Here is a 26,988-nt window from a genome sequence, read left to right as displayed (position 1 = left end):
GAATCACCCAGTCTATCCAGTTGTCTTAAGTGTGGGTGAGTTGAAGCAGGGCTGGGAAGTGTGGGTTTTCCCATTTCTGCATGGTGGGCTTTATAGGGGGCAGGGAGGCAAAGATCTCCATAACTGTAATATTTGCTAATTTCTCTGTTTTGTGAGCTTGAAGCAAAAAAAAAAAAAATCAAAAAAAAAAAATCAAAATTCTGTGCCCATAAGGGCAAAATTCTGCAACCTGTATAAATTCTGAAGCCTGAGAAAACTGTACATACCTTTCCCAATTTGCATCATGTGCTCTCCTTCTGCCAGTCACACAGGGCCAGATTTAGGTTTGATGAGGCCCTCAGCTACCGAAGGCAATGGGGCCCTTTCTATGTCCAGCTGTCCTTTGGCAACAACAAATGGTCGCTGTTTTTTGTGTTGTATATATGCTATATGGTAATTTATGGACCTAATAGGTTTCTAAAGCCATTTGCACATAACAAAAATGTATTTTATCAAAGTAATTGTTGAACTGAAATATAATTAAGAAGAAATATATTAATAGTGAAATAAGTATTAAGCACCAACTTGATTTTTTATTCATAACGAACTTAATAATGCATACACATGGGCATTTTGCAATAACAAAAGTTCCTTTTGAAACACAATTTACAAAGACTCGGAATCTAGTCTCTAGAAACTTGCTATAACGTGAAATAATAATAGGTGTAAATATGTGATGCAAACTACTAATAATTATAAAGAGCAGAATGTAGGCACCCTATATATAGAAAGGAGCAAACCAGTGATATTTTAGGGAGCAGGCTAGCAGGCGGGGCCCATGACTTACATCATAGGAGCCTACACAACACAAAACACTGTTGCTGTAGGTAGGTTTTGTTTTGTTTTTTATCTTATATTTTGGAAATGTACACCCAGGTTGTTTTTTTCCTTTAATTTTTCTTGGGGGCCCCAATAGAGTGGGGCCCTAAGCTATAGCTTATTTACTTTATATGTAAATCTGGAACTGCAGTCAGTTGTCCCAACCCTCTGACCGCAGGAAGCCTTAATCAGTCAATCCTCTGGCTTTCTACAATGTGCTTGCCATGGCTCCAGTGCTCCTAAGAACATCTCTGCAGCCATCTTGGCAAGGTTCTTGGGATTGTTTCAAAGAGAGAGCGAGTTTCTTAGGAAGCTGAACTGTGTGCCTAACACCCTCTGTTCTTTTCGCTCTGTAGAATCCAGGGCCTATCCACAACCTTGGCTAGAAAGACCTTTGAAGTACACAACCTGAATTTGCCAGGACATGACTAAATTCCACCCGCATAGTACCAGAATTCTGAAGGTGCCCCTAATAATGGTTTTCTTAAGCATACACAGCAGAAACTTCTCAGAAGTGGACCTGAGTACCATTCAAGAATGGGCATTATAACACAGGGACATGGAAGTATACTGCAAATTTCAAAACATGCAACAAAAATTGCATTGTGACACCTCTATAAGAGAAGGGGGGGGGGAGCACCGCAAAACTCACATTTTCTCTTTTTTAATTTTTTTAAAATTCAGTTTTACACTATACATTTTAATTCAAACGGTAATCACAATAATCAACATTTAGGATTCCCTAGACTTCCCTCTTCCCCTCCATGGTTTCCATCATCAAACTTTGTCTACTGCATCATATAATCTCTCCATTTTTCTTAAAGTATGGTAATCCATTTTTACCTTAGTTTTTTAGTACATTACAAGTATTACTCAAATCCTGCCAAATCAAAACTCACATTCTTTCATCCTGCCAAGGGTTCAGTAAAAAAAGAAGCAGCTCCCCATTCCGAGGCTGTAGGTGATTCAAGAGCTAAGCGCAGTGATCATAACATAATCAGTCCCATATCCAATCTCGTCCCGCACCCTGTTGACAGTCGACAGGGGACTGACTTTGTTCAGCCCTCTTAAGTCCTGCTAATCTTTATCTGCCCTGGCCCACTGGCCCTGCGGGAGAATAGTTCTTGCCACCTTTGAGCCAGGAACGAAGGGCTCAGAGTCTTCCAGGATCAAAGCCTCCTGCAACTCACGCCGGCCAGCGTCACCCAACTCTGGATTCTCATAATGGATCCGGATCCATGGATCCCCTGGAAGGGAGGGGAAAGAAGCAGTTGTAAGGACATAAGAAGAGTGTGCTGGATCAGGCCAATGGACCGCCCAGCCCAGGATCCTGTTCTCACTGGGGCCAAACAGATGCCACAAGCAGGATTCAAGGACAAGAGCAAATCTCCTATCCTAAGGTTACCAGATTTTTTCCAATGACTCCACTGACTCCAATGTCTTTAAATAAATAAATAAATAAATACTACATGTTCGGGTCATTGATGCTGCGGCGATGGCGGTGGCAGAGGGGCGGCCGCCGCCTTGACCTCAACCGCCACGTTTCCCCTTCCTCCGAGGCTTCTGTCTCCTTTCTCCATGAGGCTGGGCAGCCCCGGAGTTGTTGGTTCTTCGGTGGTGGTGGGGGGGGGGAAGTGGTGCGCAGTGGGTCAGGCATGGAAGGCAGAGAAGGACGGCCGAAGCGGCAGCGGTGGCGGCGAGGCTCGGGCAGCGCGATGCCTCCCTTCCCATCGGAGCAGCCCCAATCCCATTCCTACTTGCGTGCAAACAGGAGGGGGTGGGGATCTCTCAGCTGGGAAGGGAGGCTTCCCGTTGCCTAACAGAGATCCCTGCCCCCTCTTCCTTGCACGCAAGTAGGAATGGGATTGGGGCTGCTCCAATAGGCAACATGAAGCCTCCCTTCACAGCTTAGTTGCCGGGGTCAGGGAAGGTGGAGGCAGCCCGGAAACTGCATCTGAGAGCCCCTGCACCACCATCATATGGGGAATTCCAAGCAGCTCCTGAAGCCAGCCAGTTGGCTAATCTACTTTATTTACATATAAACACACACGGAGCACTGCAACATGGCTCCCTCTCTCTCTAGCATCAGACAGCAAAGAGAAAAAGAACAAAGGACAATAGCCCCACTTCACGAAACACAGTAACACAAACATCCTGTCTCCGTCACTTCCCACTCTGTGGAGTCAAAACATACACCATCATGTGAAAGACAACAATCCCATGACTGCAATCATGGAGCAGGAATTCTAACACCATGACCCCTATACACACTGGCTAAGGCTGATGGAAGTTGTGATGCAAAACACTTGGGAGGACACCCTACTGACAGGGCTGGACCAAGAAATTCTGCCTGAATCAAGATTGTGCCTCCCCCATATTATAAGAGGGGGGGAAACCTGCTCCTTTTCCCTTATGGGGTATCTAAGAGCCCATATATAGTCCTTAAGTGGGTTCCATATCGGAAGGAGAAAATAACAGAGGCCAAGCAGAGAATATTGAGAAGCAAAGCAACTGGTAAGCCTGATCGTTATTAAACTGTTGCAACAGGGTCCCCACTCACCCCACGCAGGAGGGAGGAGGAACCCAGAACCAAGGTGTGCCCGCCCTTATATAGACTTTTGAAACTGCCCACCCTGTAGCCCAAGACCACCCACCCCCCAAAACATCATTCATACATCACAAAAGGTCTACAGCAGAAATCCTGTTTGCCAGGATATCTGTTAATGGTCACTGATTGCTTTAACTGGGCAGCTTGGCCATTCTTTTGTAATGGTTAATACTTTATTTCCTGAGTCCAAGTCACAGGCTCACCCTATTCATACACAAATATGCCCTTAAGACAGGGAAGGAAAAGACAATGGAGTGGCTTTCCCATTTCCTTCCTCCTTGCAGAGAAATATTTAAGGTCAATTTGGGAGAGTCAAAATGGCTTTAAGATTGCTCTCCTGCACTGTTTCAGACATGTGGTTTATATACTTATGTATGTACCTAAATGGGACACGGGTGGCGCTGTGGGTTAAACCACAGAGCCTAGGACTTGCCGATCAGAAGGTCAGCGGTTTGAATCCCCGTGATGGGGTGAGCTCCCATTGCTCGGTCCCTGCTCCTGCCAACCTAGCAGTTCGAAAGCACGTCAAAGTGCAAGTAGGTAAATAGGTACCGCTCTAGCGGGAAGGTAAATGGCGTTTCCGTGCGCTGCTCTGGTTCGCCAGAAGCAGCTTAATCATGCTGGCCACATGACCCGGAAGCTGTACGCCGGCTCCCTTGGCCAGTAAAGCGAGATGAGCGCCGCAACCCCAGAGTCGTCCACGACTGGACCTAATGGTCAGGGGTCCCTTTACCTTTACCTTTATGTACCTAAATATAGATGGTCGTTTACCCTCACTAGATTCAATGTACTGCCGTCCACCTTGTTGCAGGGCAGATATGCAAGTAAACTGCACGTGGAACGAATCTGCCCCTGCAGCTTGATAGAGGTGGAAACTATCTCTCATGTCCTGCTAGGATGCCATTTTTACAGGGATATACACTAGGTTTTTATCACCCTTGTTATACAGAAAATTCCAAGCTGTGCTATTATAAAGACTAAGGCCTTAGAAGCAAATTATAGATAATATTGTAGAGATTAAAACTTAAACCATATTTTACCTGCTGCCATAACTGTCTTGTTTATCGTTATATTGATTGTTAACTTAATTTTACTGTGTTTCTGATTTGTTTAGTACGGTATGTGAGTCTGGTCTGGGACTGTAATAAATTCAATTCAAATACTTATGTATGTGCACCCTTGCTTTTTTTTTAAAATAATATTTATTAGTAGTTTTCAGAATTATAAGAAAAAAAACATTAAAAAACAACACTATAATAGACAAAAAGAAAAGAAAAAACACAAAAACCAATACAACAATACAACAAAAAATAAAAAGAAAACAACACAAGTCCCAACTTACATAGCTAAAACTTCCATTTACTTGTTTCATTGACTTCCTCACACCTCCCTTTTGGTATTCTAGTTTAATTAGCTATTTCAGCAAATTCTTTCCATCTTTCTCAATTTTTGTTAAAAAATTCATCCTAACCTAATTTAATCTAATAATTAACTCAACAAATCCTTTCCATCTTTCCCCATATTCTATCATTCACATTACCTTAATTAATTTAACCTTATCTTACCCTAAAACACCTTAAAGCTTGAGTCTTAGTTATCAAATATACATTACTCCTGATATCATTTCTGCTAAAGTCATATAGTTTCATTCCAACATTTTCCCTAATATTCATTAATTTTTAGCCAATTCCCCAATTAGAAATTTTTCTTTATAAATTTTCTTCCAATCTTCATCCAGCGTCCCTTCTTCCTGGTCTCAGATCGTGTCAGTCCTTACTGTCCATTCCATCTAGTCCATCAACCTGGAAGCCTTATGTCTGAGGCCCTTAAGTCTCTTCCATGTCCCTTCTGCAATTCTTCTTCTTGTTGTTTATACTTGCCCTTTTCCTTGTCTTTTGTTGGTCTCTTTCTTAGTTTCTTTCCTTTCTGATCGAGGAGTAGGCCTCTGGGGGGTTCCAAGCCAGAATTGTCTCCATCTCCCTTCATCAAACCCGCCCATTCCCCACAGTCCCACTCCCCACAATCCTCAATATAGTCCAAAAAGTATTTAAAAGCATGTTCCAAGGTCTCTCCAACGTTGGGAACTTCCTCAACTCCAGACTCCCCCTGGCCCACTCCAACTTCAATCTTCAATGACAGCGGCTCATACTCCTGTAGGGCCTCGGGACTCTCCATTTGTATTATTTGGGGTGCAACCGCATCCTCCTCCATTATCTTCTGCACTTGCCCAGTCAGTACAGATTCATGAGTTGGTCCCTGGATAATTTCTGTATCAATATTCCCTGTTTGCCCACAGTTATTAACTGCAACAGTCAAATCCATTTTCTCATTCATCAAGTCCATCTTCTCATGCATCTGTTCCAGCAGGGCACTTGTCTTACATAAGGCAAGCACCCAGTCTTCTTTCCAACTCATCTTTAGTCAAGGTCAGAAAAGCCTGTTCCCACGGTCTTAATCTCACATCTGTTGAGCCCTCAAGTGTACTGCAGCAACAATTTGACAATTTGACAATTTGTTTCTCTTCTTTAGCTATCTGTCAAAATATCCCATTCACAGTCAATGAACCTCTCCAACAATTTCTGTCTCTGACACCCGGTTCCCAGGTTAGAGACGGTGAAAACTTATCCTTCTTCACTCCCTCTCCTGCTAGGGTTGAACAAAGTTCCCCCCCTTTTCTCCTGCTTCCAAGGGGGGTGCAGTAATTCTAAATGAAGAAAATTTAGACTTTTTTGACAGCTTTCCAGGCTTTAGCTTACAAAGTTTTTGCTTTAGTCTATATACAAAAAGCGGAAGGCAGACTTCCTGTTTTGAACCTTCCCGCTTCGTTACCAAATTAAGAAATTTCTTGATCCAATTTTCCGTTTCTACTCACGGGTACTTGTTTTAAATCCAATTGTCCACAGGAAAAAGTCAGCGCTCTCCGGCAATGGCTGTGCAGCTTCACTCCGTGAAAGTAGCAGTCAGTTCGCAGCACCGCGCTTCTCACCCCACTTCGCTCCGGAGCCCCTAAATGGGATTCCCTGCGAGTAGGGGGGCGCTCCTGGTGCCCTGCCGCACCCCACGTTCCCAGGCTTCCTCCGCCTGGGATTTCTAGCGGGTCCCCACCTTCGCCGCAGCGGGAAGACCCAGTTTCCACGGAGCCCGTTCCTCCGGACGGAGGAACTCCGCCATTCACCGATGGCGCTGACCCGGAAGTCGTATGTGCACCCTTGCTTGACTCCCTTTGTGGCTGGTACAGATCCTGTAAATTGGCCATTTGTAGAGCAATGCGCTTTCAGCACAGTGTCTTTATAAAGGCAGTTAATCAGATATAATAATCTTTAGTCTATGCTTGAGGTGTTCAGTTTAGCTCATAGTCTTCCCCATCTGCCCCATCCCATGTACGAAAGCGGAACAAACTAGAAGATGAATATGAGCATTTGGTTCTCTCTCTCTCTCACACACACACACACACACACACACCGCTTGAAGTTCTTACCTTTCCTCACTTTCTGCCCCACAGAGACCAGCACCTCAGCTCCCACTCTGTGATTGATCATTTGCCCCTTCTGGCTGCGGCCGCCTCCCAGACCATGTATCACCCGGGCAATGGGGAGGCCAAGGATCTGCTGGACTGTCCCTGTGGAGGAAAGTCAGGACGGTGGTTAGCATAGGGTTACCAGGCATCCCCATTTCCTGGGGACAGTCCCCGGATTTGCAAATAGGTCCCCGGACAAATTCCATCCCCGGAATGTCCCTGGATTTCATATAATAATAATAATAATAATAATAATAATAATAATAATAATAATAATTTATTACTTATTATTTATACTCCGCCCATCTGGCTGGGTTTCCCCAGCCACTCTGGGCGGCTTCCAACAAAGACCAAAAATACACTAAGATGTCACACATTAAAAACTTCCCTGAACAGGGCTGCCGTCAGATGTCTTTTAAATGTCAGGTAGTTGATTTTCTCTTTGACATCTGGTGGGAGGGCGTTCCACAGGGCGGGCGCCACCACTGAAAAGGCCCTCTGCCTGGTTCCCTGTAACTTGGCTTCTCACAGCAAGGGAACCGCCAGAAGGCCCTTGGAGCTGGACCTCAGTATCCGGGCATAACGATGGGGGTGGAGACGCTCCTTCAGGTATACTGGACCGAGGCCATTTAATGTCTCCGGGAAACGCAGTAGCGGCAGTCTCAGCAGCCCGGAGCAGTTGGCTCTTGCTGGCTTCAGGAGCTGCTCAGAAGTCCCCATATGATGGTGGTGCAGGGGCTCTCAGATGCAGCTTCCAGGCTGCCTCCACCTTCCCTGAGCCCAGCAACTAAGCTGTGAAGGGAGGCTTCATGCTGCCTATCGGAACAGCCTCCCAACTCCTACTTGCGTGCAAGCAGGAGGGGGCAGGGATCTCTCAGTTAGGCAACGGGAAGCCTCCCTTCCCAGCTGAGGGATCCCAGCCCCCTCCTGCTTGCACGCAAGTAGGAATGGGATTGGGGCTGCTCCGATGGGAAGGAAGGCATCATGCTGCCTGAGCCTCACTGCCCCCACTCTCTGCCTTCCTTTTCCACCTTCCATGCCTGACCCACCGCGCACTGCTTCCCCACCACCACCATCAAAGACTCAACAACTCAGGGGCTGCCCAGCCTCATGAAGAAAGGAGATAAAAGCCTCAGAAGAAGGGGGAACATGGCGGTTGAGGTCAAGGCGGCAGTTGCCCCTCTGCCAACGCCATCACTGCAGCATCAATGTCCTGAACATGTAGGATTGATTGATTGATTGATTGATTGATTGATTGATTGTGTCCCCAGATTTATTGGGAAAAAAATCTAAAGACATGTAATGATGGTGCCAGGCGAGCTTCTCTGGGGTGATCATTCTGCGAACAGGGAGCCACCACAGAAAAGGCCCAGCTCCCTTGTTTTATGGCTGAATACCCTAGTCAGAGAATTTTGAAGGAGGACCTGGGAGTTCTGCCCAGGCTCACCCCCATCCTTACCATCACTCAGAGCCACCAATTCCTCCTGCGCCCAGGCTTGCCCCAGCACCTGGAAGCGCTCTTCCTGACCCCCGGCACATAGGGCATGGGCCACATTGGCTTCCACCCCTTGCGCTTCCAGCATGGCCTGGAAAGTCCTCAGGGCAGAGCCATTGTCCAGGGCTTTGGCAATGCGGGCAGCGCCTTGGGAAACAGAGCTAGCTCTCCCACACTGCCACAGTAAGGTTCCTCCTGGAGAGATGGAAGAAAAATGGATGAGTTGGGTGGTCCATGGAGAGAGAGGCTTCCTTTCCCCACCCCCAACTCACATCCTCATGCCCTCCAAGTGTCCTGATTTCCCAGAAACACAGAAGATCAAACCTCTCCATTCTGAAGGAAATCAGCCCCGAGTGCTCACTGGAAGGACAGATCATGAAGCTGAGGCTCCAAGACTTTGGCCACCTCATGAGAAGAGAAGACTCCCTGGAAAAGACCCTGATGTTGGGAAAGATGGAGGGCAGAAGGAGAAGGGGACGATAGGACGAGATGGTTGGACAGTGTTCTCGAAGCTACCAGCATGAGTTTGTCCAAACTGCGGGAGGCAGTGGAAGACAGGGGTGCCTGGCGTGCTCTGGTCCAGGGTGTCACAAAGAAACGGACACGACTAAACAACTCAACAACAACAGAATAGAAGAAGCTGTTGTACGAGAGTTTTACTGCATGGCTGAGATTCCTTCCACACAGGCACACCGCTGCTCAAGATACTCTGCTGTAGCTGGGAGAAGCAGATTGGCGCAATGGCAGTGGACTGGACGCCACAACAGGTCCGCTGTTCGCAGCCTTGATGGACATTCAACAGAAAACTTCCCTCTCTCCCTCCCAACACAACATAGTGAAACGTTTTATAATGCCACTCGAGTGCCCCCCCCCCCAGTGCAGACCTAGCGTGGTCACCAGCTCACGGAGATCCCCAGGTCCTTGTCCTTCCAAGCACTCCAAGGATTCAAGGACCTCCAAGGAGTGACCCACTCGAGACCCCAAAGGTCCGTCCATCTTGCTGAGCACCGCTGATGTGCATATCCCTAGCTGGGTCCCAACACACACCTTTGAGAGAGAGAGAATGAATGAATGAATGAGACCGGAACATGGTAAAGGATAAAGTGTTCTATGATTTGCACCCAGGAAAGAAAGCACTGCTCCCTCTTTAGATAAAGAAAAGACATCCCTAAAAATTTTTAACTCCTTTGCACTAATGGGAAGTTAACGCAGACACGACCGCCCGGAATTATTCTTTTGCTTCTATGAAAATGTTGTCAATGGGCTGCCAGGGGAGAATGTGGCACAAACAAAGGTGTCCCTGAATGGCACTTATGCCAAAACTCCCCTCAGCAAGAGGCATTTTCTGTCTGCCTTCCCTCTGTGGGATTATTATTATTATTATTATTATTATTATTATTACATATAATTTTTATTAATTTCTTTTTTAACACAATATTTCCAACATTACAATAGCAAATAAAATTACTCTTTGCTCTGCCGAGCTCGTCACTTCCCTCCATCCCTTAAACTGGTTTTTTGTTTTCAAGACTTTATAAAGATAAAGGTAAAGGTCCAGTTGTGGCCGACTCTGGGGTTGTGGCGCTCATCTCGCTTTACTGGCCGAGGGAGCCAGCGTACAGCTTCCGGGTCATGTGGCCAGCAGGACTAAGCCACTTCTGGCAAAACTAGAGCAGTGCACAGAAACTCCATTTACCTTCCTGCTGGAGCGGTACCTATTTATTTCCACTTTGACGTGCTTTGGAACTGCTAGGTTGGCAGGAGCAGGGACCGAACAATGGGAGCTCACCCCATCACAGGGATTCGAACCGCCGACCTTCTGATTGGCAAGCCCTAGGCCCTGTGGTTTAACCCACAGTGCCACCCGCGTCCCTCCATCCCTTCAACTGGTTTTTTGTTTTCAAGACTTTATATCGCACTTTAAAACCTCCACTTATGACTTTTATGTCCTTATAGTCAACGCTGTCTCTTTGATCTAGAAAGTTATAAAATGTTTTGAATTTCATTTCAGGATTTATTTCAATCCCGCTAGTGTCTTCCCATTTTTGCAATAATTATTCATATACCCAATAAATTTACTCCAGTCTCTTTGAAACTTTTGGTTGCATTGGTTCCGGATTCCACCGGTCAACTTTGCTAATTCTGCATAGTCCATCATCTTTGTCTGCCACTGGAAGGATTTAAGGAGACCATTCGGTCTCCAAATCCCCATCCCAAGAAGCAGAACATAAGGAGGGCTTATTGGATCAGGCCATTTAGACCAGCATCCTGTTGTTGTTCTTCTCACCAGATGCCTGTGGCAAGTCCACAAGCAGGGTTCAAGAGCAACTGGGATTCAGAATCACTGCTGCCCCCAACTATGGCGGCAGGGCAGAGCTGTCCTGGCTGGTAACCCCCCGATAGCCCTCTCCTCCATGAAGGAGCTGAAAGCCCCCAGAAGCCAGTGGCCCTTCTCTGAGGACTCACCAGGCTCTCAGCCAGCTGCTGGGCGCTCTCCAGGGTGGGGTAAAGGGCTGCGCTGCCAAACTTCACATCCAGAACCAGGGCAGAGATGTTCTCTGCAGCCTTCTTGCTCAGGATGGAGCCTGTGAGGAAAGAGAGAGGCAGTGTCAAGGGGCTGTCAGGAATGCAGGTACATCCACAGGTCAGGAAGAGGACTCGGGACATGAAGTGCTATCGGCTTTTATTCACAGAATAAAAACTGTTGGGTTCATCTAAGCCAGTGTTTACCAAAGTGGGCAATACTGTCTCCTGGGGGAGGGGGCAACGGCGTTGGAAGAATCCAGGGGGCGGTAGTAGCCTTGGGTGCAATTGGGGGGTACACGCTAGACAAAGTAATGAATTCTTCAATTATGAAGAATAATGTAGTCAGTTATGCTATAGGCACATAACTGCTGCTGTCAGGATGATTGGTGGGTGCTAGAAGAGATAACAGCCCGGGACTCCAGCCAGCTTTACAGAATTTATTAAGTCCATTATACTATTTACAATACAGAGCTCTTAAAAGCATGTCCTACTCATTCGGTGTCAGTTGTCGAGACTGGCCCCTCCTTTCTTCCTCTCCAGCATAACAACTTCCTGAAACCTCTCCTCTTCCTTCCTCCCTTATGTAAAGAGCGAAGCTTTGGAAGTTGCCCCTCCCTCCCTGATTCATTGTTTCCTGACAGCCCCTCCTCATCTTCCCTCTCTGACGAGGTGCAGCTACTCATTATCGGAGGCTGCTCTCTATATTTCCCAAGCGTTTCCCCCTTCTCAGCCCACAGTTCCCTGACAGCTGCCTGATTGGAAGAAGCCCATAGCCAGGGCCTCAGCACCCGGAATTTCTCCTGCAGCTGGATCTCACCCCATACCTGTGATGAGGGGCAAGCTGTCCACTGTGGCTGTTACATCTCTCAGGGCATAGAGGACCTTGTCTGCTGGGACCAGCTCTGAACTCTGCTCCACAATGCAGCAACCAGCCTGTTCCAGAATCTGCTTCATCTGCAAGAGAACAAGTCCTGGGCTGTCTGCATGGGCCACTCGTCATCAGAGTTCTCGGCCGACAGAAACAGACAGCCACATACCCTCAACACATACCGCATAAGCCCCTTTGTCTCCATCACAACCTGGGACACCTCACCTGTTCTGGGCTCTGGGAGACCATGAAGCCAGGTATGGACTCCAGCTTGTCCAGCGTGCCTCCGGTGTGGCCCAGACCTCGGCCACTGATCATGGGCACCTGTTCAAAGGAAAGGAGGAAAGTCTGGGTTGTCTTAGGTTATGAGCAGCGTAGGAAGTTGGGTAGGGGGGAAGGTGTTTCTTTAAGAAGCTCAGAGGAATCTGCTGAATGGCTGACCTAGTTCAGCATCGTGGCTTGAGAATGGGCTGTGGGCCTCTTTCATTTTTGCCCGGGAACCAGAGAGGTTGGAAGAACCTTCTCAACTCACCTTACAGCCACAGGCAGCCAAGGCTGGTGCCAGAGACAGGCTGACTTTGTCGCCCACTCCCCCAGTGGAGTGCTTGTCCACCAGGAGTCCTTGCCATTTCCCCGGCCACTCAAGGACCCTCCCTGATGTAGCCATTGCCTGCGTCAGCACCAGAGTCTCGTCAGGCTCCATGCCCTGTAGTCGGATGGCCATCAGCATCGCTCCTAGAAGACAACAGGTGATGAGGGTGAGGTGCTTAAGCCAGAGGAATATTCTGAGAGGGGCGAGCACAAGCCACAGACATGGCCTGGCATGTCACACATGCTGGATTTGGGTCAGTCAGCAGGTTGTGAAGGTTTTTGTATTGTTTTAAGAACCTGCCCATACTGTGGAACCTTGACCATTCTGATTCTGAGAACAGCGAAGTGTTGGATCACTTTGTTGTTGTTGTTTAGTCATTTAGTCATGTCCAACTCTTCATGACCTCCTGGACCAGAGCACGCCAGGCACTCCTGTCTTCCGCTGCCTTCCGCAGTTTGGTCAAACTCATGCTGGTAGCTTCGAGAACACTGTCCCACCATCTCGTCCTCTGTCGTCCCCTTCTCCTCGTGCCCTCCATCTTTCCCAACATCAGGGTCTTTTCCAGGGAGTCTTCTCTTCTCATGAGGTGGCCAAAGTCTTGGAGCCTCAGCTCCACGATCTGTCTTTCCAGTGAGCACTCAGGGCTGATTCCCTTCAGAATGGAGAGGTTTGATCTTCTTGCAGTCCATGGGACTCTCAAGAGTCTCCTCCAGCACCAGAATTCAAAAGCATCAATTCTTTTGATCACTAGCAAGGTGATTATTCTAGGCCACAAGAGAGTCTTCTGTTGTGGCTGCTCACCCAAAGCTCTATTTGTAAAGACATGGCTAAAAAGAGATATTTGTACAGATATGATTGCACAAGTTTTAGGTAGTTTCCCCCTTTTTTTAGTTTTAAAGAAATCATCGGATATTCTACTTACAACTATATAATAAGGAAAAGCATGCAATATTTCAGGAGAATGCTATCCAGCTGCTCAAGATGAAATCAACCAGCTCTTGGTTTCCATAATTCCTTTGCATTAATTATTTCCTTGGTGGACAGAGTGCCTGAAGAACTATGGATGGAGGCTCGCAACATTATACAGGAGGCAGCAACGAAAACCATCCCCGTGAAAAGGAAATGCAAGAAAGCAAAGTGGCTGTCCAATGAGGCCTTACAAATAGCGGGGGAGAGAAGGCAAGCAAAATGCGAGGGAGGTAAGAAGAGAAGAAGAAGAGTTTGGATTTGATATCCCGCTTTATCACTACCCTAGGGAGTCTCAAAGCGGCTAACATTCTCCTTTCCCTTCCTCCCCCACAACAAACACTCTGTGAGGTGAGTGAGGCTGAGAGACTTCAGAGAAGTGTGACTAGCCCAAAGTCACCCAGCAGCTGCATGTGGAGCAGCAGAGACGCGAACCCGGTTCACCAGATTACGAGTCCACCACTCTTAACCACTACACCACACTGGCTCTCAAACATAGTGAAACCATAGTGAAACAATAGTGAAAGATACAGGAAATTGAATGCAGATTTCCAAAAAATAGCAAGGAGAGACAAGAAGGCAGGACCAGTGGTTGTGTTTTCTGCTGCAGGAATGTCAGTCGGCTTCCACTAGGGCCTCCTTGTAAGTTAAGCAAACCCTATGAAGGCATCCTAAGTCTCCAGTGCATCCTCATTTGAACCCTGTAGCATTATTCTTGGAGAGCAGTAGAAATAAGTTCTGGCTAAATCCCCACATAGGAAGTCATGGGAAGGGTTGCCTTGGCTGTGTTGGAATTCTGCCTGGGTCAGAGGAATGTGCCACAAGCGTAGGCACCGGCAGATATTCCTGTCGACCTCCCCGCGTCTCCCAACCTCTGCTGATAAGCAGGCGAGGTCCGGCGATTCTTCTCAGATGTATGAGAGGAACACACCGTTCTTCCTCTCTCCCCTTTGGTGTCCCCAGGGAGGGGAAAGAAGCAGACAGAAAACTATTTACATCATTTATTTCTGTCTCTTACATCAGTACAGAGAATCATGTCTGCACTCAACAACAGCAAGAAGAAAAACTCCTCCCAAGTACATCCAGTACTGGTCATATGACACACACACACACTGAGCTAACATCCGGTGCTCAGTACAGAATGGACTGCCCCTTTGTTTCCATGGCAACAGTCACAAACATCCTGTCTGGCTTTCCAGCCACAAGCAGCTGGCTGAGCTGCTAGAGCCTTTGCTTGCTGCAGCATTGGTGCTTTATGGTAACATACTCCCCCTAAAGTATCAATGTGTGCTGCGAGCAAAGCGTCATCCAGAGAAGAAAACAAACAGTTGTTATATTTATAACATTCCCCTGTTGTTTCAGTTCCACCCTTGGAACTACCCGCCACTGGTTTAACCAATGTACCTCTCTGGTTGTGTGACTTCGCATTACCTTGGTTAACAACTCTCTGTTGTGCCTTTGTCTCTGACTCAGACACAGCTTCAATCTGTCCTTGGTCGTTTACAATAGCAACATATGCAAGGTTAGCAAACTCCTTTGAATACCTCTTGGGTGGTACACCCTTCGTTGCTCTCTCAGACCTGCGTATGAGGTTCTGATCCTCTGTGCTTTCTGGTTCAGCCTTTGAACTCTCTGGAGAACCAGTACTAAGCTTAATCAATGGTTCATCCTCCTCTTCTGAGGGTCTAGTCATTATGTGAGATTTCCTCTCAATGACTGTGACAACTGAGCTGTCTGAGCTATCGCTGTCATCATCAGTACTACTGAACTCAATAAGATCAAACTCATCATCATCATCATCATCGTTTCCTGTGGGAAATGTCTGTACTACCCGCTCTTGCTTTGGAGCACTCTCTAGGAACTTTGTGAGAATCACCTGACCAGATTCAGACAAAATTACTCTGTAGAGACCCTTTTCATAACCCACAAAAATGCCTCTGGCATTCTTTACACCACCTGGAGCTTCTGTTCTCACATGAGACCCGAAAACCTTAAAATAGGCAACAGAAGGTTTTCTCTTGAACAGCTTCTCAAAAGGAGAACATCCCAACTCTGTTGAGACCTTTCTCAACCACACATGAAGATAGGACGCTAGCGATTCGGCCCAATATTCATGTGGCAAATGTGAACTCAGCAATTGCGCATTCATTCCCTTTTGCAATTCTTTGTTCACTTTTACACAGACTCCTTTGTTCCACGCTTCTTGCGAAACTGCCACTTTGTGGTCTATCCCTTTTCCATCCAGGAACTTCTGAAACTTCTGTAACAGAAAAATTTGCTTCTCATCTGTGAAAAGACAATCAATGTTAGCATCATGCATACTTTTAACCTTGTCACAAAACTCCTGAAACTTTTCTAAAGTTTCTTGCGGTTTCTCCATCATATAAACCCAAGAATAATTAGTGAAACAATCCACACACACAAGGTAAAATCGTGCACCGCCTCTAGATGGTTCTAGAGGACCAATCACATCAGCATACACCCGCTGAAATGCTCTGTCGACCTTGTTCGTCACCTTCCTGGTGCTCACACTGGTCACACTGGTCACACCTGCAAGAGAGATTTCGTTAGAAACAGAGGAATTACATTTCATGTAATCACTTTGATCAAAAGTCAACAAATACAGTCCATCTTTCTCTTTGGCAGTAAGAAACAGTTCTCCATCTTTGTATATCTTGCAGCTTTTAGCATCATAGGACAGTTTCAGTCCTTTCTTTGCAATCTGCGACACGCTCAGCAGATTAAATCTCAGTTCTGGAACCAGGTAAACATCATTTATAGTCAAGTTCAGACTCTCAAGATACACAGTCCCAATTCCAGTCGCTTCCAACTCCTGACCGTTGGCCTGTTTCACAGTGAAGCTTTGCTTCTTCAACGTCGAAAACAGTCCTCTGTGCGGGCACATATGAACCGTGGCGCCCGTGTCAATTATGAACGAGTTCCCAACATCTGGCGTGGTTCCTTTCGCCATCATAGCCTTTGCAGGTTTCACCTGGCACTTGGTACGGCTTTTGCCTGACGCCTGAGGCTTCGTAGAGCTGCTCTTTGCTCCTCTTGACTGGCGCGGCTTCTTACAGTTTCGCTGTAGATGCCCAGTCTGTCCACAATTGTAGCATCGGACAGCACTCAATGCTACACCATGCTCTCCAGTAGCATCAGCAGTGGGGGAATTAGAACTCTGTTCTTCCCTCCCCCTGTCTTTTTCTTCCAGTGCAGCAAGTCTGTCGTGTTCATTCAGAACCACAGCACAAACTCTCTCCGCGGTCAGCTGCGCGGCCGGTAGGGAACCAAGCTGACTGGCAACAACCTTGTAGGTGCGGCTAAGGCTGTTTATCATCATGAAGCAAAACACTTCCTCCTGAAGACGGAAATTGCGTTCCACCATCTGTTGACGCAGAAACTTCATTTCTGTCAGGTGCGCTTGAACATCTCCATCAGGCGCAAGTCTCAGATTGGTCAATTTCTCAAAATACAGCAACGCTGAAGAACCAGCATCTCTCTGATGCGTTGTACGCAGCGTGTCCCATACCTCTTTCGCATTTTCTAAATGCTGAACATGCACCAACTGATCATCTGAGACACACAGAATTATAGCAGTCCTGGCCCTTACATTCCGTGACTCCCAACCTCTGGTTGGTGCTGCAGGGATGGGGTTTTCAATTACATCAAAAAGCCTCTGATTCTGCAGCAGGGCCTTCATCTTTACAGACCAAGATGAATAATTGTCATTGGTTAAGCAAGGAGGGCAAGGCAAAGCTCCCCCTTTCTTGGCATCCATCTTGAAGCCAAGCCTCCAGCTGACACTGTCAAACAAACTGTAAAATCCAACAGTTGTTTTTTCCTTTCTCACGCAGCAAACTGCAAATTGTTTACGCTCTTTGCACCTGGCAGCTAAACTCAGGCTGCTATTGAAAAGTCCCTTCCAAGAGCTCGTAAACCTTGTAGCCAAAACATTCTCTGATTTTGTTTCGCTTTCCCAGGCTTACACTCAGAGTCCAGCCCCTTTGCCAGTAACTTCCCAGGACCGTTACCTAGCAACAATGCATTTCAATGGGACTTCTTATCTTAACCACAAAAATTTGTGGAATGCAGGCCTCTTCCTCCGGAGCTTTTGTTTTCTTTGAAACGCAGCTCCGTGAACCAGGGAATTAATCTTCCTGCGTTCACACTTTTAGCCCGAAATGCAGCATACCTTGAGCTCCGTTGCTCTGGAACACACTTCTTCTTTCCACCAGCCGTCTGTTGAGCCTCTGGCATTTCTCAGACGCTTTTCTCTTCCTCCTTGGAGCAGAGGAGGACAATCCACCAGCCTCTCATGCAGATGTCCGATGAATCGCAACCATCCGAAGGCTGCCACTGTTGGAATTCTGCCTGGGTCAGAGGAATGTGCCACAAGCGTAGGCACCGGCAGATATTCCTGTCGACCTCCCCGCGTCTCCCAACCTCTGCTGATAAGCAGGCGAGGTCCGGCGATTCTTCTCAGATGTATGAGAGGAACACACCGTTCTTCCTCTCTCCCCTTTGGTGTCCCCAGGGAGGGGAAAGAAGCAGACAGAAAACTATTTACATCATTTATTTCTGTCTCTTACATCAGTACAGAGAATCATGTCTGCACTCAACAACAGCAAGAAGAAAAACTCCTCCCAAGTACATCCAGTACTGGTCATATGACACACACACACACTGAGCTAACATCCGGTGCTCAGTACAGAATGGACTGCCCCTTTGTTTCCATGGCAACAGTCACAAACATCCTGTCTGGCTTTCCAGCCACAAGCAGCTGGCTGAGCTGCTAGAGCCTTTGCTTGCTGCAGCATTGGTGCTTTATGGTAACAGGCTGCGCCTGTTTGCAGAGTTTCCTCCTCATTCTTGAATGCATCCTCCTCTTCCCCCCACCCACAATCCCACCCCCGTGATTCCCCAGCCCCAGAACCTTCCTTACCAATTTGCCCTTCCTGCAAGGCCTTCCTGGACACAGCCTGGACAAAGTAGATGATCTCCTCCTGCTGCAGCTTCTCCCCATCCCGCTTCTTCCGGATTATTTCTGGGATGCTGAGCATGCTGCCAGAATTGGGGGCTCCAGAGCCGGAGCTGGTGGTGCGTCCAGAAACTGCAGGGGTATATGCAATGGCATGTACAATTCAGTGGAAACAAGTGTAAAGCGAGGATTTAAAAAATCTTAATTTCACAAATATGCTTGTGGGTCCCGAACTAGAATTGGTGGACTAGGAACGAGACCTTGGGCTTTACTTTTTCTTTTTCTTTTTAACTATCAATTCTTTATTGATTAAAAGATTTGCATGTCTATATAAACATTATGTACTATCTCTTAACAGGTAAAAAAAAGAATATTATATAAAATAGAAAATTTATAAAGAAATAAAGAAGTAACAAAGATAAGAAACAAAGAAATCAAATTTTTAAAAAAGAGACAAAGTTATTTACATAGTAAAAGTACTCATCGACGCATTCCTTCCCATCCTTCTCATTATACTGTTTGCTATAACATTCTTTTTTTCACAGGTTTACATTGTATAATATCATTTCTTTCTGCTTTGTATACGTTCCTTTGATCTTTTTCTTTACAAATATCACTCAATTTCTGCTAATATGGAGTTATTTGTACAATAAAGTTTTGCATAATTCTTAAATATTATCCATTCTCTAGTTGTTTTTTTGTTTTGATATTCCTGTAACTGATCCCGTCAGTTTTGCTAATTGCAGATATTCTAACATGAGACCTTAGGCTTACATTTAATTTATATTTTTTTTATGCATTCTTTCCTGTCAGGGACTCAAGGTGGTTGTAGTGAATAGCTCAATGAAGACATTTTTCCATTGTGTGGCAGCTGTGAAAAGGGCAAATTCCATACTAGGGATTATTAGGAAAGGAATTGAAAATCTCAGTGCCATTCTTCAAATCTATGGTGCAACCACATTGGGAGTACTGTGTCCAGTTCTGGTTGCCTTGGGTCAAAAAGGATATTGTAGACCCTGGTAGAAGTCCTTATACTGGACGTGCCCTGCAAGGATTCATAGAATCATAGAGCTGGAAATTACTCCCAATGGTCATCTAGTCCAACCCCCTGCAACGCAGGAATCCCAACTACAGTGGTGCCTCGCAAGACGAAATTAATTCGTTCTGCGAGTTTTTTCGTCTTGCAAATTTTTCGTCTTGCGAGGTCTGTCACACGCATTCCACTGTCGTGCGAGGTCTGTCACACGCATTCCACCATCGTGCTTCCGGATGATCTCTTTCTTCATTTCCAGCGTAAACTTCTCCTTCCCGTATTAACGGTTTTAAGAAAAAGGAAACAAATTTGCAAGACGTTTTCGTCTTGCGAAGCAAGCCCACAGGGAAATTCGTCTTGCGAAGCAACTCAAAAAACGAAAAACTCTTTCGTCTTGCGAGTTTTTCGTCTTGCGAGGCATTCGTCTTGCGAGGTACCACTGTAAAGAATCCCTGATAGAGGGCCACCCAACCTCCCGATGGAGACCATTCCATGGTTGAACAGCTCTTACCGTCAGAAAGTTCTTCCTGACATTTAGTCGGAATCTCCTTTCTTGTCACTTGAAGTCATTGGTTTGAGTCCTACCCTCCAGAACAGGAGAAAAAAAGTATGCTCCATCTTCCATGGGACAGCCATGCAGATATTTGAAGATGGCTCTCATATCACCCCTCTATTTCCCTTTTCCAAGCTAAACCTAAGTTCTTGCCAGTGGCATAGCTGGGTTTTTGCTGCCCGGGGCAGTCACTGAGCTAGACTGGTGACTGGGAGTGGCAGCCGAGACCACATAACACCGGTCTTGAAAGATCTACATTGGCTCCTGGTACGTTTCCGAGCACAAGTCAAAGTGTTGGTGCTGACCTTGAAAGCCCTAAACGGCCTCGGCCCAGTATTCCTGAAGGAACGTCTCCACCCCCATCGTTCAGCCCGGACACTGAGGTCCAGCTCCGAGGGCCTTCTGGTGGTTCCCTCATTGCAAGAAGCAAAGCTACAGGGAACCAGGCAGAGGGCCTTCTCGGTAGTGGCGCCCGCCCTTTGGCACGCCCTCCCATCAGATGTCAAAAAGATAAACAACTACTTGACATTTAGAAGACATCTTAAGGCAGCCCTGTTTAGGGAAGTTTTTAATGTGTGACATGTTAATGTATTTTTCATCTTTGTTGGAAGCTGCCCAGAGTGGCTGGGGAGACCCAGACAGATGGGCAGGGTACAAATTATAAATTATTATATTATGAGCTTGCTGCCCCTCTCACTGTTCCTCATCCAGGAGCCCCAACAGTCCTCCCCTCTGCTTGTTCTTATTACCATTTAAAAATATAAAAATACAAAATATCAACAAGTTCTCTCCACCACCAGCTTCTGTGCAGCTGGGAGAGCCACTGTGGTGTAGTGGTTAAGAGAGGTGGACTTGTAATCTGGTGAACCGGGTTCGATTCCCCGCTCCTCCACATGCAGCTGCTGGGTGACCTTGGGCTAGTCACACTTCTCTGAAGTCTCTCAGCCCCACTCACCTCACAGAGTGTTTGTTGTGGGGGAGGAAGGGAAAGGAGAATGTTAGCCGCTTTGAGACTCCTTCGGGTAGTGATAAAGCGGGATATCAAATCCAAACTCTTCTTCTTCTTCTGAAGCCTGGCTTCCACTCATGACTTCCCCTCTCCCCCCCCCCCCCCCCGGAGATGGAACCACCCACTTTGTGAGCCACTAATCTAGGGATTTTACACTATTCAGAGGTTACGAGGAGGAGAAGCTAGTCTTTGGGATGACTAATTTCTTATAAAACCTCTTTTCTATTGTTCTGTTGTCTCTTCCTGAAAGTTCCTGCCTGTGTCCTATCATGTTTACTCTGCTTTGCTAGAGTGGAAAGAGTATAAACCTAGTGAGAAATGACTAACTGCTCCCCTTGTCCGTTTCCTGAGTTTAACTCCAGTAGAGTCTATAGTGTGGGGGTGGGGGTGGGGGTGGTGTAAACTGGTGGCAGCAGCAGCACTGGGAGTTTAAATGAGGAGGAGAACCATATTTGCCACCTTGAGCCCCTTGGAGTAAAAAAAAGTGATGTCCTAAGAAAATTGGCATTGGCTTTTACAGGCCAAATGGGACGTGGGTGGCGCTGTGGGTTAAACCACAGAGCCTAGGACTTGCCGATCAGAAGGTCGGCGGTTCAAATCTACACGACGGGGTGAGCTCCCGTTGCTCCGTCCCTGCTCCTGCCAACCTAGCAGTTCGAAGGCACGTCAAAGTGCAAGTAGATAAATAGGTACCGCTCCAGCGGGAAGGTAAACGGTGTTTCCGTGCGCTATTCTGGTTCGCCAGAAGCGGCTTAGTCATGCTGGTCACATGACCCGGAAGCTGTACACCAGCTCCCTTGGCCAATAAAGCTAGATGAGCTGAGCGCCGCAACCCCAGAGTCGGCCACGACTGGACCTAATGGTCAGTGGTCCCTTTACCTTTAAGCTACTGAAGGTAATGGGGCCCTTGATATGTCCAGCTGTCCTTTGTCAGCAACAAATTGTCGCTGTTTTTTGTGTGGAATATATACTGTATGGTAATTGATGGACCTAATAGGCATCTCAAGCCATTTGCCCATGTTGTAGTGCAACCAGTCTATGCAGAATGTAGGCACCCTATATATAGAAAGGAGCAAACCAGTGATATTTTAGGGAGCAGGCTAGCAGGCGGGGCCCATTGCTTACATCATAGGAGCCTACACAACACAAAACACTGTTGCTGTATGTAGGTTTTATTTTATTTGTTTTTTATCTTATATTTTGGAAATGTACATCCAGGTTTGTTTTTTTCCTTTAAATGTTTTGGGGGCCCCCAAGAGAGTGGGGCCCTAAGCTAGAGCTTGTTTAGCTTAAACGAAAATCCAGCACTGATGCACACTGTCATTTAACATGGACAGTAATTTTCTTCCTTGTCCTCACGACCAGTAATTCTTCCTTGTCCACACGACATTCTTCTCCAAATCACTGCCTTCCCAGGCTTTTCCTGACCACTTGACCCCTTCGATCGGTGGCCCTGTCACAGGCGCTACATAATACCCATTATGCATTTGTAAGAAAATGATATATTTTAGTGTAGCAGCACCTAAACTCGATCTCCCTGCCTACTGACACCAAACAGGTGTTGCGATGCCTGCTAAAATCATTTTTGCTTAGACAAGTCTACCTGGGCATGTAGAACATGAATGAGTTTTCAGTTTATTGCTGGTTTTATTTTTTTGAATATTTTGAGGAGTTGCTTTCTGGATTCTTCCTGACCATGTTTTTATTGCATTCTCTTTGTAAACTGCTTTGAGGGTTTATTTTTTTTAAACAATCAAGCAGCGCATAAATGTTATGGAATAAATAAATCCCTTGGGGGCATGCTGGAGGTATAAATAACTATCAGATTTTGAAAAGCTGGTATCACTGAACCAAGTTCATCAGTTTTGTTGAATTAATCAAACTAAAGTTCTGACTGGATTTGGAACAGATGTGCAACTAATTGTTACTGTTTTGAATTTTATTGTGTTACCTTCCTTGGTGGGTGGTGCCTAAAGCAGGGGTCAGCAAACTTTTTCAGCAGGCAGCCGGTCCACTGTCCCTCAGACCTATATTTGGGGGGGGGAGAACGAATTCCTATGCCCCACAAATAACCCAGAGTTGCATTTTAAATACAAGCACACATTCTACTCATGTAAAAACACACTGATTCCTGGACCATTCGCAGGCCGGATTTAGAAGGCGATTGGGCCGGATCCGGCCCCCAGGCCTTAGTTTGCCTACCCATGCCCTAAAGACCATGATCTACTCCTAGTATAAAACAACTTGCAGTGGTCACTGGAGGGAGGAGAGAAACCTAAGTTGTTCAGCTTTTTTAGGGGAGCCCAAAGTTGTTGAGCTTTTTTGGTGGGTGACAAAGTCGTCTAGCTTTTTTAGGGGGTGTCATAAGATGCGCAAAACCAATACAGACGATAACAGGTGAATGCAGCAATACAGGAAACTAAACTAGCAATAACGACCTCCCATTTCACGTAACAGACAGGCAGAGCGAGGACGGAGGTGGGGCAGAGGACGGAGGTGGGGTGCTTCCAAGAAGCAATCAGATGGGAGCGATCAGAAGGGAACCCACGGTTGGAAGGGAGCCCGCAATCAACAGCGATCACTCGGGGATCGACCAGTAGATCGTGATATACCTCTTGGATACCCCCAGGGATAAAGTTCCAGGCACTGAGGATACAACGCTTTCCTAAAGTACTCACCAACAAGGGCAGAGTTGCCACTGAAGCCCAATCCAAGCCCAGCGTGGTCAAGCACGGTGAATCTGTCCAGGTCCAAACAGAGATGAAGCCAGAGACAACTGTCCAAGACCTAGAACCTGGGGGAATTCAGGCAAAAGTGCCTGGGCGTCTAGACTTAGTAGCATTTCCAAGAATTAGAAGTCTTGAAAGGCAGACCATATATCTTCTGTCATCCTGAACCACACCCTGGCCACAAGTGCTGGCAGATATTGCTTCCTCGTGAGTATCTCCCTTGTGCAGAACCCTGGGTCTGTTGGCACATGCTGTGCGGTCGCCCTTCAGCGCCGACCTGAAGCTTCTGGCACCCTCTCAAGGACTGGGTGGTGGGGACTCCACCTTCTCCAGCAGCTCCACCTCCATAGGTTCTTCACCAGACGTCAGCCCAGAGGGCTCCACAGCACTCGATTCAGAAGGCCCTGCTTCCTCCTCAAGGCTGTTGACCTGCTGTCATCCTCCGAGGTCTCCAGGCCTGGTACCCATTCAGGACTAGGCACACAGCCTAGAATCATAGAGCTGTAGAGTCAGAAGGGACTTCCAAGGACCATCTAGCAATGCAGGAATCACAGCTGAAGCATCCTCAGTGGCGGGCCATTTGACCTCTGTTTAGAACACCCCCAATGAAGGCAAGTCCATCACCTTCTGAAAGAGTCCGTTCCCCTGCCAGGACATGGAGATGACGGCTCTTGAACAGATTGCTCTTTGCACTTGATCCCACCTGACCTACTTATTTGAGCAACAAGCTGCTTGTTCCACATGCGGCCAAGGCAGGTCAGTGACTTGTGGCTCGCTCTGCGCCAAGCTTGTCCACTCAGCTGCAGGTTCTCCCCTTGCGCCGCAAAATGCTAAAGTCCGAACAGAATGAGATTCGAGGCCCAAACAAGATTTGGAACCAGAAATGGGAGTAGAAAGGTGTGTGTTAAGACACACCTTTTCTTGTTAGGTATATTCACAACAGACATCCCAAAGGATAATAAAAGAGTCTTTCCACATGCAATAACAGCTGCCAGGATTGTATTCTAAAAGTCAGATAGTTGTTTATTTCCTTGACATCTGATGGGAGGGTGTTCCACAGGGAGGGAGCCACCACCGAGAAGGCCCTCTGCCTGGTTCCCTGTAACCTCACATCTCACAGGGAGGGAACCGCCAGAAGAGCCTCAGCGCTGGACCTCAGTGTCTGGGATGGAAGTTGCGGGTGGAAATGCTTCTTCAGGTCTACTGGGCCGAGGCCGTTTAGGGCTTTAAAGGTCAGTACCAGCACTTTGAATGAGTGTTACTGCTGTGCTTGGACCCTGCTTGTGGGTTTACCCCAGGCCTCTAGGTTGTCACTGTGAACACAGGATGCTGAACTAGATGATGGTCCATTGGCCTGATCCAGCAAGCTCTTCTTATGTTCTGATGAGGGCAAATTCTCCCAGAGGCTAATCCCAGCCTCTGAGTGCTGAGTGCTCACTGGAAGGACAGATCCTGAAGCTGAGGCTCCAAGACTTTGGCCACCTCATGAGAAGAGAAGACTCACTGGAAAAGACCCTGATGTTGGGAGAGATGGAGGGTACAAGGAGAAGGGGACGACAGAGGACAAGATGGTGGGACAGTGTTCTCGAAGCTACCAGCATGAGTTTGACCAAACTGCGGGAGGCAATGGAAGACAAGAGTGCCTGGCATGCTCTGGTCTATGGGGTCACGAAGAGTCGGACACAACTCAACGACTAAACAACAACAATCCCAGCTATTGCAAGCCCTCTGTGAGATAACAGCTCATTTGGGGAGGTCACAAAGTTCAACGGAAGGAGAGGGTGTTGCTTTAAGTCTGCAGCAGCCCTAAGTGCGCTGCCCACCAGGACCTTCTGGGGCCCATTGTAGCTCTCTCAGCCTCTCTGAGCCCCAGATTCCCTCTCCCACAAGCTGGTCATCAACCCGGAAAGAAGGTTGTAAGTTGGTCTGCTTGCAAAGTGCAAAAGCCAATGGTTTCTCTTGCAGCACCGACCCCCTGAGAGTGCCTTCATTCCGTCCTGTCACTTACAAAGCAAAGGTCATCTGTGGCCAGGAGTCCACCTCTTGCTTTCTCCTTTTCTCATTGGCTCCCAGGAGGTTGGGCTGTTGATTAACCTGCCGCAATCAATTATTGCACTGGTCTTGGCTATCGTTGCTCAATCATTTCATGAGAGGAGAAAATGAATGTCTGGGGAGCCCTGTGGACGACTCTGCAATTCTATGATTCTAAGATAGAGCAGGGACGCAGGTGGGTTGTCCTCTCGGTCAGGACAAAGAAGTGTGATTACCTGACGGGGATAACCAGGAACTTGTAAATATTCCTATTGCATCACTTGATGGGTGTGAGGTGGAGGGCAAGGGAGAGATGGGGGCAAACCTGATGATCAGGTTTCTGCCGGAAACCCCCTCCCATAATGTTACATAACCATGATGTATTTGTGATGTATGCATGATGCTTCACTAAGTGTATTATGGGTATAAGGGGAAACTTATAAAAGTGGGAGCCATCCTTTGTTTGAGGCTTCTTCCTGCTTCTTCCATGAGGTGGGTAGAAGACCCACCTGCTTGGGCCGGCCTTTGACTTGCCCTCGGCCAAAAGAAAAGAGGCTGACTCTTTTGCTGTTCTTCCTTCCAGGATCACCCACCCACCCTCCCTCAAATTAATAATTTCTTGCCTCCATAATTTCATCCTAGGTCAGCGGTCTTCAAATTAATGATTCTTTCCTTACAGGCTAAGATTTTGTGTTTCAGGTCAGCGGGCACTGCTACGGTCGTAAGATGGTTGCTGTATTCAGAACCGGGAAGGAATTTTCCCTGCATTGGCAGGTTTCGCCTTCCCCATAGCATTTTGTCACAACCTTGCCGGTTTTAGGCCTTGGCAAGGTATCCTTTAGTCTAGGATCAAGTCGGGGGTGATGCATTCATGCTCCCTCCCCATGCGGTGGCGTTTGCAGGGCCCATTAAAGGGCAAAACCCGCGAGTCCCTGGCCCTAGAGCAGCGGTGGAAGGGCATGCTGTGTAAGTTTGCGCTTTGCAGTCCCCTCTCACTGGGCCTCATCAGCCTGCATATCCTCAGCCAGGCGGGCTGAGAGGGTTACCTGCCAAGGCCTGTGCCAAGTTTCCCACTTCTGAAGCTCAATAAAGTTGTGGCCAATTTGAACCCATACTCTGGTCTCTTATCTCATCATTTGGGGAAAAGGGGTAGGCACCACAGACAGGGTTTAGCGCGTGTGCCCGCAAGCTGCTGTTGTGCTCCAATATTCTTGGTTGGTGTCTT

The 26,988-nt window shown here is 47.2% G+C and overlaps 1 protein-coding gene and 1 long non-coding RNA gene across 3 annotated transcripts; one reads left to right on the top strand and one right to left on the bottom strand.

The window, feature by feature from the left end:
• Positions 1-552: 552 nt before the first annotated feature.
• TYMP (thymidine phosphorylase) lies at positions 553-24,513 on the bottom strand. Of its 2 annotated transcripts, XM_081023100.1 has the most exons (10): positions 23,682-24,513; positions 18,373-18,540; positions 12,405-12,607; positions 12,098-12,196; positions 11,829-11,958; positions 10,945-11,063; positions 9,363-9,525; positions 8,443-8,673; positions 6,945-7,085; positions 553-2,105 (listed from the first exon to the last, which is right to left on the bottom strand). In XM_081023100.1, the coding sequence occupies exons 2-10, from the start codon at positions 18,488-18,490 to the stop codon at positions 1,936-1,938; spliced, it is 1,374 nt and encodes a 457-aa protein (XP_080879226.1). In that variant the 5' UTR covers positions 18,491-18,540; positions 23,682-24,513; the 3' UTR covers positions 553-1,935. The 2 variants fall into 2 exon arrangements, with proteins under 2 accessions (XP_080879226.1, XP_080879227.1); XM_081023101.1 differs by lacking the exon at positions 12,405-12,607 and having other exon boundaries at positions 23,682-24,507.
• Positions 24,514-24,856: 343 nt separating this feature from the next.
• On the top strand, positions 24,857-26,874 carry LOC308486505. Its single transcript, XR_013991106.1, has 2 exons — positions 24,857-25,959; positions 26,463-26,874. It is a non-coding gene; the product is annotated as an uncharacterized lncRNA (long non-coding RNA).
• Positions 26,875-26,988: the final 114 nt, after the last annotated feature.

This window comes from Podarcis pityusensis (genome assembly GCF_964106645.2).
Source record: "Podarcis pityusensis genome assembly, chromosome: 10".
NCBI lineage: Eukaryota > Metazoa > Chordata > Lepidosauria > Squamata > Lacertidae > Podarcis > Podarcis pityusensis.
The sequence above is the reverse complement of the archived record's forward strand: the minus strand, read 5'-3'. Positions and strand labels throughout refer to the sequence as shown.

What these genes read in the sequence shown, in the direction of transcription:
- TYMP (XM_081023100.1), bottom strand. Translation starts at nt 18,490, where the DNA reads ATGCTCAGCATCCCAGAAATAATCCGGAAGAAGCGGGATGGGGAGAAG. An exon ending in CAGCTTGCCCCTCATCACAG is followed by an intron (nt 11,064 to 11,828) that starts GTATGGGGTGAG and finishes CTTTCCTCACAG; the next exon opens with GCTCCATCCTGAGCAAGAAG. An exon ending in GGGGCAGAAAGTGAGGAAAG is followed by an intron (nt 2,106 to 6,944) that starts GTAAGAACTTCA and finishes CCTCCCTTCCAG; the next exon opens with GGGATCCATGGATCCGGATC.